The sequence below is a fragment of the Scardinius erythrophthalmus genome (assembly GCF_964197995.2).
Source record: "Scardinius erythrophthalmus genome assembly, chromosome: 25".
In the NCBI taxonomy this organism is placed as follows: Eukaryota; Metazoa; Chordata; class Actinopteri; order Cypriniformes; family Leuciscidae; genus Scardinius; species Scardinius erythrophthalmus.
In genome coordinates, this window is record NC_138245.1 from 15,719,898 (window position 1) to 15,735,628 (window position 15,731).

Sequence of the window (15,731 nt, forward strand, 5' to 3'; positions counted from 1 at the left end):
TTTTTAATACATTTAACAGTAACCTAGTCTTTTTCACTTGGGTAGCTTACATATATTTAGTATAGGCCTATTTTATTAAGTAATTTAAACCTTAAACAACAACACTAAATAATAATAATAATAATAATAATATATGAAGAAGAAGAAGAAGGAGGAGAAAAGTATTATTCTGTCACGAAACTGCTGCTATTCCTCTGCTGTCGTCGCTTCAGTGATCCTCGCGCTCCTCGCGCTGCTCGCGTGCAACCAAGCTCAGCTGATCGTCATCAGGAAAGTAACGGCTCCTCTCATCAAAGCTTCCGCCGTTTGTTCGGCTCTCCGTTACAAGGTTTGTAAACTCGCCAAATAAATATAAATACAGAGTCTACTCACTATTCAAACACACACACATATATATAAACTAAATTTATTATACATTACTACGTTTTTACAGTGTTTACCACTCGTTTATTGCACAGTATCTGGTATGAAGGTTTTAGCCGCGATGCTAACTACGTTGATCTAATAAACAAATGGAAATGATTGACTTATTGTCTTAGATTGATTTAGTCATTCAATTCAACATATTCTGTACAACTGTGTCTTCAAATTGCTGATATAGCCTAACTAATTTAGAAAATTATCTGATTCTTGGCGTTTGTTATGAATAACAAAAACAGGTTATAGTTTGCTCTGTTTTTGTTCAGCCTAACTTTACTTACTACAGGTGCCCTCATTCTCTCAAATACGTTACCATTTTAAAGCCATTTACTGGTCAATAAATATTATGTTGTGAATAATCAGCTTTGTTCTTTTGTTTCCCCAGAACAACCATTACATTTCTAAAATAATCTGAACATTTCAGTGGCAACATTGAATTACAGTAAGTTACCTGCACCACATGCAAGTACTTTATTACTATGAACTTTCTCTGTGTGAAATTGTATTGTTTGACTGTGTACTTGTGTTTTTTAATCAGTTATTCTCTGAAAATCTTCCCTCATGCTCTCAAATCTCATTCATGTTACTCAGAAAAATAATATCACAGGTTTGGTTCACAAATAATGCTATGCATTTTTTCTTATATCTTTATCATTTGCATTTGAATATAAGACATTTTAACTCTGAATTATAACTTCAAGTTTAGTCTTTTTCGACAAAAAAAAAAGAAGGAAAAAGCTATTAGGCTTCAGAAGACTTGCAACACAACCCATAACACATGAGTTGTGAACTCATTGATTATTTTTAGGATCTTTTCTGGGACATTTTTGGAGCTTAACCATTTTTACATAAATTGTTGCATTGAATTGAACTAGACAAGTGTACATAAGAATGGTTTCATGAATGATTTACACATTTGTTTTCTGCTTGTGTTTCATGCAGTGAAATTGAATGGTGTCAGGGGTTGCATTATGCCTGAGATCTGCTTTTGGGTTCCACAGACAGAGAGTCAAACAGGTTTGGAACGTCACAAGGCTGAGGAAATTATTTAAATTTCACAACTATCACTTTAATAACCTTACTAACAGTAAATTTTGTACTTTGCAGGGATATCGGTAAGCTGAAATACAAGTTTGAACAAGAATAAAAATCCTCCTGTAGACCTGAAAATCATCGAAGTGCCTGGACCATCCACCAGAAAAGAGGGAAACCAAACGGAAACCAAATCTGTGGCACCTTTTCACTTTTCTAACTCGTTAAGTACCTCACACCAACTTGGTCCCATAGTGACATTTTTGACCACAAACGAAATTGCTGATCGTGTGGATTCTTATTGAAATGACTGGAATTCACCAGTGAACATTCACAGAACAACAGATCATTTTACTGCACCTTAATACTGTTTCCGGGTCGAAGCCTCTACTTCCTCTATCTTGTTTCATGAGAATACTCAACAACCATTTATGAACACTGTTGATTCAAGTCACACATTTAAGCTTTTCAAAAGCCATAGTGTACATTACAGTCTCCAGTCTCACGGCATCCCAGACTTCAACATTTTATGATACACAATAGCTGAATAACTAACCATCTGAGATTTCGGTATAGAGATAAAGGTTAGGATCATAATTTTCAGGAATATTACAGCACAATTGTTTGTTTTTGGCATCTTATGGAGCTTTTGGACTTGGAAACAGTGATGTCAGACTAACCATCGGACTGAAACACAAATGTGTTAAAGTTAAGTATGATAGACATTTTTAATTAGTCAAAATGTGATTTTTTTTACATTGATTTATTTAGTGGAACATATGTGTTTCCATGCATTTTGTTGAGATGTCTTTTCTTGTTTATCTATTGTATATACATGGTTGATTATTCATGTTGCTTATGTATTATACTATTTTTTGTGTATTCATTGATATTAAGCTATAGTTAGCTTTTTTTTCCATGTGCATGGAAGTGTATGTATAAAAATGAACATCAAATATGTAATAAACAACTCTTATTTTGTATTTGGTTCAATTTGTTTATTATAATAGAAGTCAAAGGTAACCATAGTAACAACATGAAATTAAATATTTAAAAAAAATGAAATTTGGTTCCTGGAGGCACCCAAAGTGGTTCCACACAGTGCCTAATATAAGAGTTCCTCAGGAAACCTGTGTGGTTCCTCAGAGAACCGACCCTTTTTAAAGGGTGCCTAGAGGATCTACAGACGGTTCCGCCGGTGTGGCAAAGTGAAGAACCCCAAAAGGTTCCTCCAGGCACCTTTTATTTTTACAGTGTAGGTTGAAAAATCGTCAATGCAAGTGAATGGGAGAAAATAATTATTTTCTGGTCCCGTTTGAATTTTGCCATGAATGTGAACATATGTTGTCTGTGAATTTTTTATATAATTTTTCATGTAAAGAATGCTATAATTTAGCGGGTAGAAGTTTGATACGGGTAGACTTTGTGTGAGAGCACTTTGTGGACTACAACTCTTCGCTGCTTTCGACGCGTTTGAAACGTCACCAGCACTCGCACACGGACACTAGCTCACGGATCCCGCTAAACATGGCTGTGTCTTTGGTGCACTTCACCGCCTTCTTTCAGGGAGAGGACAAAATCGTTGAGGTTGGCGAAAACCACGAGTAAGTCAACTTTATGGGGTGATGTCACATAGGCGACATGTAGTCTTTCTCGTTATGTCTTTTCCACAACTGCTAGCTGAAGAATCATACCATATACTGTCAAACTCGTAACATGAAAAATTATATAAAAAATTCACAGACAACATATGTTCACATTCATGGCACAATTCAAACGAGACCAGAAAATAATTATTTTCTCCCATTCACTTGCATTGACGATTTTTCAACCTAGAGGTCCACTTGGGGTTTTACGGATGGGCGGGACTTACCAGCTAAGCATTATACATAGCATTAACTGTCTCCTTCCTGCCCTCTCAATGAGGAATACTGCCATTATGGTCCATGTTCTAGTCACATCACGCATTGTAATGCTCTAATACTGTGATGTTCTTCTTTATGGCCTTCCTTTTAAGTTCTTGCGTAAACTTCAGTTAGTCCAGAACTCAGCTGCATAGATCATTTCCAGAAGTTCTTTGGTTGAACACATTTCCCCTGTGCTCCAACAACTGCACTGGCTCCCTGTTAAGCAATGTATTTAATTTAATATTTTGCTCCTTAATTATAAGGCACTTCACAACTTGGCTCCTTCTTATTTGTCTGATCTTCTTTCCATATGCACTCCAAACCACACTCTTAGAACATATCCTGCATGCACTTTAGTTCTCTCACACATTCATATGTCTTTCATGGGGTCTCAAACTTTCAGCTTCCCTGCCCCTCATCTATGTGTGAAATTCGCAATAATATGGTAATTTGTGGGGGATTGCGTCATGACAGGAGGAGGAACACCAGGCTGGGAAGAGAATGATTTGTTATGATAGCGGCTGCAGGCTGAAGAAGTTAATAAACTATAAGTTCTTGCATGTAATAGACTCGAGTAAGAAAATACGACAATCTATGGAACTTGCTTCCACTGGATATCCGAAATTGTAACGCTTTTTCTGTTTTTAAATCTCATCTCAAAACATACCGATTTAGACAGGCCTTCCAGTTACTGTGTCTAAGAATTGTTTTTGGTGTTTTTAAGCTCACATTCAGGGCTTCTGTGTTTTTTAGGCCAAACTGATGGCCTTTTGTTATTTCATGTTTTATATGTTCATTTGCTTATAAAAGTGCTTATGAGTGTCATGAAGAAACCTAAAAAAACAAAATACATTGATTATAATATGCTTCAGTGGTTGAGTTTTTAAATCCGAAACCCAGTTAACAGGGAATGTTCTCAGAACTTTGGCTAACTTTTTGGCAAGGTTCCCTCAAAGTTATGAACAAATGTTCTTCCAGTAACGTTAATGGAACATTTGTTTAAAGTTATCTAGTCTTTAATAATGCTCTCAAAATATTAGCACAAAGTGTTATTTATACTTTTTTTTTAATGCTTTATTTGGGCCTACATCTAACATGTTACTACTAGTTTCAAATTGTTCACAGAACATTCAAAAGTAACATTTACAAAATGTTTGCAGAATGATAAAATAGAATGTCCCCCCATCTCATCTGATTTTTGCAGATTAATTTAAATTTTGAATTATTCATTTTATTATTATTGTTGCTGTTGTTAAATTTTAAGTAATTCCCTCAATTAATTTTATTATTTTTTTAATTAAATAAAAATATATTTATATAGATGAATTCAGTTATTCAATATTCAAAATTCAATATTTTAAAATTGAAAAACAATGTCACACTTAAGGTTTCCTTTTTCCTTTTCGATTTATTGAAGATACAACCTAAGGCTCTCCATATTTTTGCCATTTTCTAAGAGCTAGGCTTAGAACTTTTGTATTTGTCAATGTTTCATGTCTCTGACTAATTCTTTTGAAATTTCTGTTTGTTCCTCAGCAAGAAAAATAATAAATCTCACCATTGAAAACCAAGCATCTTTCAAGACAGTGCACAATGTTATGGGATATCTCAAAGGCAAGACCAATCCAGGTAGGTCAGCACAAAACCAAGACAGCACTTATATAAACCGAATTATCATTTTACAAACCCAAAGGGCTTTTTGTCATTGATGATGCAGGATTATTTAATTTAAATTACAAATTACATCACATTTTAACTGCACAATATTGCCAGTGTATCCCAAGCATTGTCCTAAACTGCGGTGCTCTTTGTTCTGACATAACAAAGACACCATACTTTGTCACAGTGCTTTATTGTATTCGTTATAGAAACAGGAGTGCAATCTAAGCATTCTCTCCTTCATCAGCTGAAAAAGTGAGAGTCCGGGGGGCGAATAAAGCCAAATCTGAGCCCACGTGCTGAAACAGCCCTTTTTCCTCCATGCGCTATGACAAACTAATCTCTTAAAACAACGTCTGCCACCACTGTCCAAATGCAGGTCACTTGGCTGCCGAAAATAGGCTTTTAATTACGGACCACTATTTTCACCTTCAGGATGATTTGATCATACGTCTGATGTAATGAAAACGTTTTAATCTTTCACCCCCGCCCCCATGACTGTAAAAGTCACTGTGTCTATGCATTTAAGCCCTCCGTGATTTACTTTTGAGATTTACAGCCCTCTTTTCCTGTCATAATTGGTCGCCCAGTCACTAATTACGTATCACAAATCATACGGAGGCGTTCTTCTCCTTGACTTTTGTCTTTTTATAATGTGTTTACCTTTCATTTATCTGGCAGTTGGCTGTCTTGTTTATCATTTGATGTAATTTTAATAACTTCCCTTAAGACCGCTGCGGTATTCTTGAGTACAGGTGGGATGCAATGTTCTTTAGTTCTTGCCTCTTGTCAGTTTGATAAGTCTCTCTAGCTGTCAGTCAAAGGTGACCCAGTGCCGCTAATAGCCCACGGCTAATTACATGAGGAATTGCTTCTTTTCTGGTCTGGATGTGTGTGGGGGATTGTGTTTGGTGTATGTGAAGGCAGAGTGTGTGTAAATCAGGAGAAAGTGTAACCTTGCTCTGGCCACGGGGATCATGTGTGTATACAGTATACATTACATACGGACTCTATGCTGCGCATACAGTAACTGCTGATCTAGGATCCATTTCCATTCCTTAAATCCTAATCTAAGGGAAGTTAACTTTAAAATAGTGGGTACAGACAACTTCATCTTATGCCATTTGTGTGTGTGCTAGAGAAAATATCTTTTTAAAATAGTCCAATATGTGGATTAAAATGTAACATATAGTTGCATTAAAAACAATAAAAAGAGTAATTAAGTAAACTACCATTCAAACATTTGGGGTCAGTGAGGTTTTTTAATGTTTTTAAAACAAGCCTCTTATGCTCACCAGGGCTGCATTTGTTTGATTGAAAAATTCAGTAATATTGTGAAATATCATTACAATTTAAAATAACTATTTTCTATTTTAAAGGGTTACTTCACTGCTGGCAAAAATGGGCTTTCAAGAAAACTTGTCTGCCCGACTAAAATTGGTGCCACCTGATAAAACAACGTTGTTGTCTTCCCTTTTTCCAAATAGGTGAAAACTTCAATAGCCACAATGTACTGGCCATGTTGCTGTTCAAGGCCACTCCAACCAGTCTGCTATGGATTTGTTTACCAGAGTCAAAGGCTGTATTAAAAAAATGGCCCCTAAACCCTCATTCACTATTCCCTTTATTAGTCCACTAATATAGTCCCCTTGAAGGAGTGAATAAAAACTTAGCAAACTTGAAGCTCCAGTAGTAATGAAAACATTGTCTTAAACTCTGTCATGGAAACTATGTACAAACCTTATTTAAACAATTGAAGGTCCCATTTTATATTAAGTGGCTTTAAGTATTATGTACTTACATCGAAAAATAAGTACAATGTACTTATTTGTGTTCAGGTTGTATTGTAAAACACTTGTGCTGCTATCGAGGTGTGATACGGGTAAGGTTAGGACAGGTGTGGTGGATTGGGTGGGTTTAAGGGTGGGTTAAGGTGTCAGGGAAGGGTCAACAGTGTAATTACAAATGTAATTACATAAATTAATTACAGCTGTAATTACATGCAGGTATTTTCAAAATATAAGTACAATGTAAAAACATGCATGTACACAATAAGTCCATTGTATCAAATTATTAATTCCAATGTAAGTACATAGTACTTAAAGCCACTTAATATAAAGTGGGACCCAATTGAATAATCAATTAAAAAGGAATTTATACCTGTATGATATTACGCTGTACCCACATTGGACCAGCGGTTTGGAAAATGGATGAATTTTTCAGCTGCGGGCGCCATCTTTTGGCGAGACGCAGGAATTCATTCGCCGGTGACCCTCACAGTGCATTATGGGTATTCTCTAGCTGTTGAGTGTACATCAGTTGTGCATTTGGTATTGCCCCTTTCCGCTGATTGGTCAACCAAAAGTCAAGCTGTGCCGTCAAGCCGTGCCGCCTCCACTCACTCTCACCAGCTCAGAGACTTGGTTTGATTGGTTACAAGGTAGTTTGTGACATGAGACACACCAGAGATTTCAAACTACGTTTTTGAGACTTTTTTCACTGCAGTTTTAAGGAGAAAATACCCAGCAATGGTATTGACTTATGAATTTGCACATGGTTTGTCTTAAAGCATATTAAAAACACCACCAAACTTGATTTTCACCACAGAGGGACTTTAAGATATTTCCTATGGAACATAAGAATCTAGATGACAGGTAATCATCTACAAGAAGAAAAAAAAAAAGAAATTTTCATAAAACTGCACATAGTCTTTACTCTGCAGTTGATTGACCTTCCACCAGTGTGAACATGTTTGTTGGTGCGTGAGTGTTTGTTTGTTTGTTTCTTGTTTGTGTGTAAGTGTTCCTCCTCTGTTTCCCCCTTTAGATCGATATGTACTGGTTGGCAGTCGTCATGGCAGCTGGTACGAGGGTGGGTTGGCGGACTGGGGTAACGGCTCTGCAGTCATGGCTCAGATCATCGCCTCCATGACGGCTCAAACCCGTGGGGGCTGGCTGCCCGACCGCACCATCGTCTTCTGTTCCTGGGGGGGGACCTCATTGGGCAACATCGGCTCCTATGAGTGGGGGAAGGTAATATTTAATAATTCCAACCCAGGCTCTTCCAAAAACATACCTATGGCGACATTTCCGCTAAATGATATCACATTGCTTCCTGCACATTTCGCAACATTGAACAAATGAACGTGATGAAATGAAACCTCTTGAAAATAGCGTACCACCAGTGGCGTCAATTCACCAAAAGCCAAGGTATTGCAGACTCTGATGACGTTGTTGTATTTGTTATACAACAAACACAAGCAATATTACATAAAACACAAATATTAAACATATAGTACAGATATAGTACAGAAATAAATAAAAATTGTAGTCAAATGGAATATTGCAGTAATAAGAAATATATTGCACTAAACCTGTTAGTTGCAAAGTGAAGAATGAAAAAGCATCCTGCAGACTGTACATGTATATGTATCAATGTAGCAGAGAGGGATCAGTGCATATTAGAGTTCATGATGGTTATGGGAAGAAATTGTCCTTGAATCTTTTTGTCCTCGTTTTGATGGACCTGTAATGCCTGCCTAATGGCAGCAGGTCAAGCGATTTAAACCCGGGGTGTGAGGAGTCCTTTAAAATGTTTTTAACCTACTGAGGCATCGAGAGCTGTACATGTCCTTCAGTGATGCAAGGGGACATCCAATGATCCCCTTTGTGGTGTAAATCATCCTCTAAAGCCCCCTCTTATCTGCCTCAGAGCAACTAGCACACCACACTATGACTCTCTAAATGGAAGAACGATAGAAGTTCACCAGCAGCTTTTCCCCCACGTTGTTTTTCCTGAGAAGTCACAGGAAGTGTAGTTGCTGCCCATGCCTTTTTGATGACCTCTGTAGTGTTTGCAGTCCAGGAGAGGTCAGCAGAGATAAAAGTGCCCAGAAATTTAAAAATGTTAGTCCATTTCAACACAGTCCTCATTGATATTATGGGGAAACAGATCCACCTTATGCTTCCTGAAGTCTGTGATGAGCTAAGTTTCCCCTATTATTTGGTAGAATTCGTTACTTTTTTTGAAGCCATTATCTGTGCCTTTCGCAAATAAGGTATGCTAGTGCTATTCGGCTTCGGGCACATCCGTAGTTCGGCGCAAACTCATTGAGTGTGAAAACTCCCATTTTAATCAAATGAATCTGTCAAAACTCTTTTACCATTACCCATGATTTACAGGACTCATAGCCGAGTGCTGTGCATCACAGTGCTGTACCAGATGAGCTTTCAAGCAAGTTTACTTAGTCGGAAAAGCCGTACATATGAAGTTGGTTATGTGATGCTATGATAGTTAAAAAAATCATGCATAGTCATATCATACTATGGTAAAAGAAAGCATGCACAATGGGTCTCATTCATGAAACACGAGCAGAACGAATTTTTGTGTAAATCGTGTGTAAAGTGGTTCTGCCGTAAATTTTCGGATTCATTAAAATGTTCGTATTTTCCAAATGTTAGTTGGTACGAAAGAAATCTACACCTGCTCCCAGCCACGCGTAAATAGTGCGTTTAACATCCGAACGTTTTGCTCATTAATAAGGCTGCATTTTAATTCACCTTAATCGGGTACATATTTACACAGCATTTTGAAAAAAATATTATATATAGTAATTACGGTTTTTCTTTTTACTTTTATTATGAAAGCCAGTAATAGCATCTAAAAAACGGAACACAAGTCCGCAAGTCACAAGTGTTGCAGTAAAGCTTCATGTCGAACCATTTTCTTTTCACTTCTGGGACTGTTCGATTAACAAATGAAACTCCATTAACTGCATCTGTAATATGCTGGCAAGCTTCCTTTTTTTTAGGACCTGATACGCCACTATATGTACGCTTGAAAATAAAATGTGGCATATTGAACGAACTTCTGATAATAAAACTTCTGAGCATCTGAGAAATTTCTCTTTTTCATTCGCTTTTGAGAAAACATGTTGAAATCCTTCGTTTGGTGTCATAATATGATGCCCATATATAGTTTTCAGTCGGATTTAATGGGTGGGATTTATGGTAATTGAGAATGAGCGTGCACGCGAGTCCCATTTACGACTGATTGGAATTCATTAACACACACACATTTCACTATCACATCTGACGTTTACGAAGTATTTGTGAATCAGGAGAAGAGTTTTCGGGAAGGTCTCTTTACGCGCAAATCACTCACATATTTACTCGTATATTTACGAATGTTTCATGAATGAGACCCAATATGTCTTTCATAATCGATGATACGCCACTGTAATCATAATATGTGTAAAAGGAATAATAGTTTTTGCCGTTTCACCACCACTAGTGTTCATTCAGCTGGAAACTGCAGTGATGTGCTCTTTATGACCTCTATTTGACATCCGGATCATATTGTAGTCTACAATTTATGTATATAAGCTGCATATTTTGAATATATATTTAAGAATGATGCTTGAATTTTTTGATACAACATAAACAACATAGCTTATAGAAATCCCTGGCAATGCTAAAAGTTGAGTTTAGCAGGAGGTCAAAAGCACTTCCGTTTTTCTCTTCCTCGGTTTGACAGCTAAAATGAAGGAGGGGAAACAAAAATAGTACAGATTAGCCTTGAGCAGCCATACAAAAGCTTGCTAACATGATCAGCAAGCCATGAAGATTCAATCAGACAAATGGATGATTTTGGAGTGTTAATGAAATTATTCTGTTCGGCAAAGGAGTTTATTCTAATCAGTACAATACGAATGTCATCATTAATCTTAAGATGCCCCAAATAATGTCACAATAAAATGATAGTTTTTGAGTATGAAGAAGACAATAATGGTCGCTATTATTCACAGTGCTCATTTCACAAAATTGTAGTGTCTCACTGGGGGTTTCTCAGGCTTTGGGCCCTATCTTGCACCCAGCGCAATTGACTTTGTACACCGACGCATGTATCATTCCTATTTTGCACCCGCGCAAAGCGGACTTTTCCCTCCACAGAAGCACGTCGGTAAGTTAGGAAATACACTTGCGCTCCCCAGGGCGGTTCACCGCAAAGAGGAGGCGTGTTCTGGCGCAAACGTTCCTTCATGCTATTTTGCAGGTTTAGAAAACAATTGCGCCACTAACCAGGAAAAAATAGTTTAAAGTCAGTGGCGCGTTGCGCATGTTATTCATATGCTATTTGAAGGGCGCATGCTTGGCCATAATCAATGTAGCGTGTGCACAACGCGCACTTTGATTCTCTCATCAACACAGAAGCAGCAGTTTTCATTTTTGCAAATCATACATTATTACGATAGATAGATAGATAGATAGATAGATAGATAGATAGATAGATAGATAGATAGATAGATAGATAGATAGATAGATAGATAGATAGATAGATAGATAGATGATAGACAATTTCTTATAAAAGCATACATCTAGCTTACACATTTACCCAAATTATCATACGCCTGTTTAACCAAAGTTAATTTGGGTGGGTTTCTCCATTTCAATGTAACTTCTCTCTCTTTTACGGCCGTGACGAGAGCATTGCTCTCCTTGGCTGTTAACCGCTCCTGGTGCGCGCCTGGCAAATCCGCCGTTACAATATCAATCCGCTATGGAAAAGCGCGTCTGCTCTTAAAGGGAATGTGAGATGACTCTCTGATTGGCTTATTTCACGTTACGCCCAAACCACACCTATGAATAATGAAGCTACTTCAGACCAACCTCTTTTAGATTTGCGCCGGGCGCAAGAGTCATTTATCCCGCCGGGAAAATAGCAACAGCGCCCAAGACCCGCCCACAAAGTTACTTGCGCTTTGCACTTGACACTTGCGTTTCAGATCGTTAAAATAGGGCCCTTTATGTCAAAATGTCAATCAACGATCTGACATTTCATCAGTTGGTTGCAGATGGCTTTGTTCTGTGTGTCTGTACAGGAGAACGCAGTGGTACTTCACAGCAGGGCAGTGGCTTATGTCAGCCTCCACAGTCCCGTCAGAGCCTCTGGATCCCTGCAGTCCATAGCATCACCTTCTCTTCTGCAACTGGCAGGTGAAACCCAAAAGGTATTTTTATTTTTATTTTTTATATTCTTGTATATCCACTCGGACATGATACATGCAATTATGACTTAAAGGGGACATATCATGCTAAATGCACTTTTTTAGCCCTTAAATGCATTTTGTTGTATATTTGGAGTGTTTAGAAGTATTCTCTTCAGGTGCTTCGTTGATATCTTTATATTCTGTTTTGGTCATATTTTTCAACCGGTTCAGATTTTTCTGTTATCTATGACGTTTTTTTAACTAATACGTCACAGTATTTGCAGCGGAACTGCCAAATAAGGACATTGACTTCCGGCCCAACACTTCGAGCAATCCGCCATTATTATTTCTCGCTGCAATTTTGTAGTCCAAGCTAAAGGGTGCAGAAGTTATGAGAGGGTAAGTTAAAATGTTCGGTTGTTGGATGTGGTAACCCACACGCTTCATTACACCGTCTAATTAAGATGAACTGCCGCGCTTGTGACAGGAGCATGTTTAACTGAAAGAACGAGCAGAGAGAGAGACCCGGTCGCGCGCGCGCACTCTCTCTCTTCGGAGCCAGGCGAAAATGTAAACAAGACATCACCGCCTCCAAACTAGACGCTGTCTTGCTCTCTCTCCCTCGGACATATTAATCAAAATAAATCGACACGGTGGTAAAAGGTCGGAAGACCAAAGTTTCATGTGTAAATACAGTAACATACCATTGCGATACATCCATATGAAGACGTTGTTCTGCAGGTTCGTCGTCTTCATTTTCATCTCGCTCCGGCTCCGACTCTGGCTCGAACATGTAAGGCTGGCTGGACAAGTCTTCCGTTGTTGACATTTTGTTAATAACGTGTGTATAAAAGTTTCTGTGCCGCTAGATAATCCTATCTCTGCTACCAGACAACAAAAATGGCCGAACGGGGTGGAGTTGAACCTCTGCAACCTGGAGAGGGGGCGGGGTATGAAGTGTCTCAATATTATTTAAAGAGACCGCACCAAAACGAGTTGCTTTCAGAAGCACATCAGAAAAGGGGTAAAAAAGGGGCCTGTGGAGCTATAATAATGAGGAATTCAGACCCAAGCATTGCAGTTCCACTTTATATATACTACAAATGTATGATTTATATGTAAAAAGGAACAATTTAAAAGCATGATATGTCTCCTTTAAATAGAATAGAATCATATGTTACAGAACAGTTGTTGAAAACCTTCAGAAAACCCAATCATCACTACCCATAATGACTGTTACTGGAGAGTATCTTGCTAGCTGTTTGGCCTTACTATTATTCAAATCTACCCTTACTACAAATCTAAGCACATGCCCCCCAATAAAGACATAGAACCGCTTAAAACACAACATCCATCTACCCATCCACAAAAAGAAATATTTGTTTGTTTGTTCAATTGGTTGCTTTTATTGTTATAGTCTAAGAAAGTCATAGCCTATATTAGACTTGCGCTACACTTGTAGCACTTGACTGTATTTTCCTTTCTGAAGTGATTTCAATCATATTTCAAGCAATTCAAAACCATCATGGTGAACAGTACGCATCTGAAGTGTCTCAGCTGAAGAAAAGAATCCATTATTTATCGGCTTAAATATATTTGGCCAATTTTTGGTAACACTTTATTTAGGGTCCAATTATCACTATTGACTAGTTGCTTGGGGTTCCGGTTATGGCGAGGTGCTAAGAGGTTGCAACTTTTTAGCTCTGCTGCTAGCATGTAATTAACCCTAAAATACCAACCAGAATTGTATTTAAAGCCAAGCAACACGTATATAAATAGTACAGGGAATCAAAATGTCATGTAAAGGTGGAAAAAAGACGAAACGAAGACGAGGGTGAAGAAATTAGCGACCTATTGGCAATTGTGGAAGACAGCCGCGACGAGGGAGATTGTGAAGTAGTAACTTCGGGCAAAAATAACAACCTGGATATCATGAAAGCCATAATGTCCTTGAAAAGTGGACTTTATAAGAAAATTTATGGTGTGCAAACAACAATTGCCAAGGTAAGAAAGGAGATACAGGCATGCACAGGGCGCATAACACATGCGGAACAACGTATTTCTGATGCTGAAGACAACGTTTATGGGCTAATATCCAAAGTGAGCACATTGGAAAGCACCGTTAAAACTCTTTCAAACAAAGTGGAAGCCGATGGAACAACGTGAGACTGGTGGGCGTACCGAAAGCAGAGGGCCAGGACATGGTTACATTTCTGGAAAAGCGGATCCCAGAGGCTCTAGGAACGGAATCGTGTGAGATCTTGGTGATTGAGCGGGCTCACAGAATCAGCACTCTGACAAATAACGACTCGCGCATGACACGCCCGAGGACACCAAATATTGAAGTTCTAGAACTTCAAAGACAAGGAGCAAGTATTAAAGGCAGGCACGACTATGACAACGTGCGAAAGAAGCTGCGAGATAAGGGGATTCATAAGCACAGAATCATCTTTCCAGCACGGCTCCTGCTGACACATGGGGAGAGATCCTATACTTTCCAAACTCTTGATGAAGTGGACAAATTTTCCCCGTCTCTTTGAAGGATCAAGGCGAACCTATATATGGAAGAGGCTACTCCATCAGGAAAATGTAACTGCAATATTGGTTAATCCATTTTAAATTATTTTCACACAAGAGAACATGACAATTATTTTTGCTTTCCATTTTCCGTTAAATATGACTATGTCTCGTTTTGTTTTACATTCTCATGGCCAAAATAAGTGTTTATTTTCATGGTTACAAACAATTAAAAACTAGTTGCTTATTAGCATGCATATTACTAGGAGTTTATTGAGGCAAAAGTCATTGTTAATAGTTAGTAAATAGTGAGAATTGGACCCTAATCTAAAGTGTGATCAGATTTTCTTATTGGGCCGATAACGATAACATTAAAAGTGAACATATATCGGCCGATTCCGATACATATTTTCTTCCTCTTTTCTGCTATTTTAGAGCAAAACCAAGCATTTTAACAGGAAGGAAAATTTTATTATCTTGGTAAAGGGTGCCGTTTTGTTTATATTTTAACTGCAGTTGTAGGGAATTTCAGTTTGAATATTCCCACCTGTGAATGCAGAATTGAGACTTACTGTATCCTAGACTGTTAATTCACTCAACAAAGGGTTGGTATTTGAAGAGTGTGCACCCCACGTCCTGCATAAAACCTCTCTGCTGCATCTCAATCGCAATGTACACTGAGTCTGAGTTATGCATTCATATGGCATTTCCAATAATGTGAGACATAACTCATCTAACTTATTTAACCTTAATATAGCTCTTGTGTTCTGCTCAAGTTTCCAGATATATAGAGTGCCTTACTCATTCTGACAGGTTCATTTATGATTTGTGTGACTATATTGTAGTTTGTCTGAAATTATGAATAAACTGTGTAACACATCAGGATCGCCTTGCTTATTAGCTCTGTGTAAATTTAAGGCAACTTTCGGTTAGTTTTAACTCAAACTGACAGCGTCTTTAGCATCAGGTAAAATGCAAATGGAGCCACAGAAAAGGTTATTATATTTAAATATTGCCAATGTATCGTTTGCTTTGTATAGCATGCTGTAGGTCAGAGGCCCTGATCCGATGACCATATGCCCTGTTATTTTTAACCAGACAATAATTTTCTTCATTAACCTAAATGCCAGTCCTCCTGTGACATTTCAGCCTAATAAAGTAAGCTCTGACCTGCACGCTGCCACTATCGAAATCTCTCCTGCAAAACT

General features: G+C 38.0%; 1 protein-coding gene across 1 annotated transcript in view; it reads left to right on the forward strand.

The window, feature by feature from the left end:
* Positions 1-15,731, forward strand: part of naaladl2 (N-acetylated alpha-linked acidic dipeptidase like 2) — a gene marked incomplete at both ends in the record, with an annotated part of 268,891 nt that overhangs the window by 181,427 nt on the left and 71,733 nt on the right. The window contains 3 exons of the mRNA XM_081357673.1: positions 4,896-4,988; positions 7,845-8,050; positions 11,899-12,027. Coding sequence (XP_081213799.1) covers positions 4,896-4,988; positions 7,845-8,050; positions 11,899-12,027 — 428 coding nt within the window. The remainder of the gene's footprint in view (positions 1-4,895; positions 4,989-7,844; positions 8,051-11,898; positions 12,028-15,731) is intronic.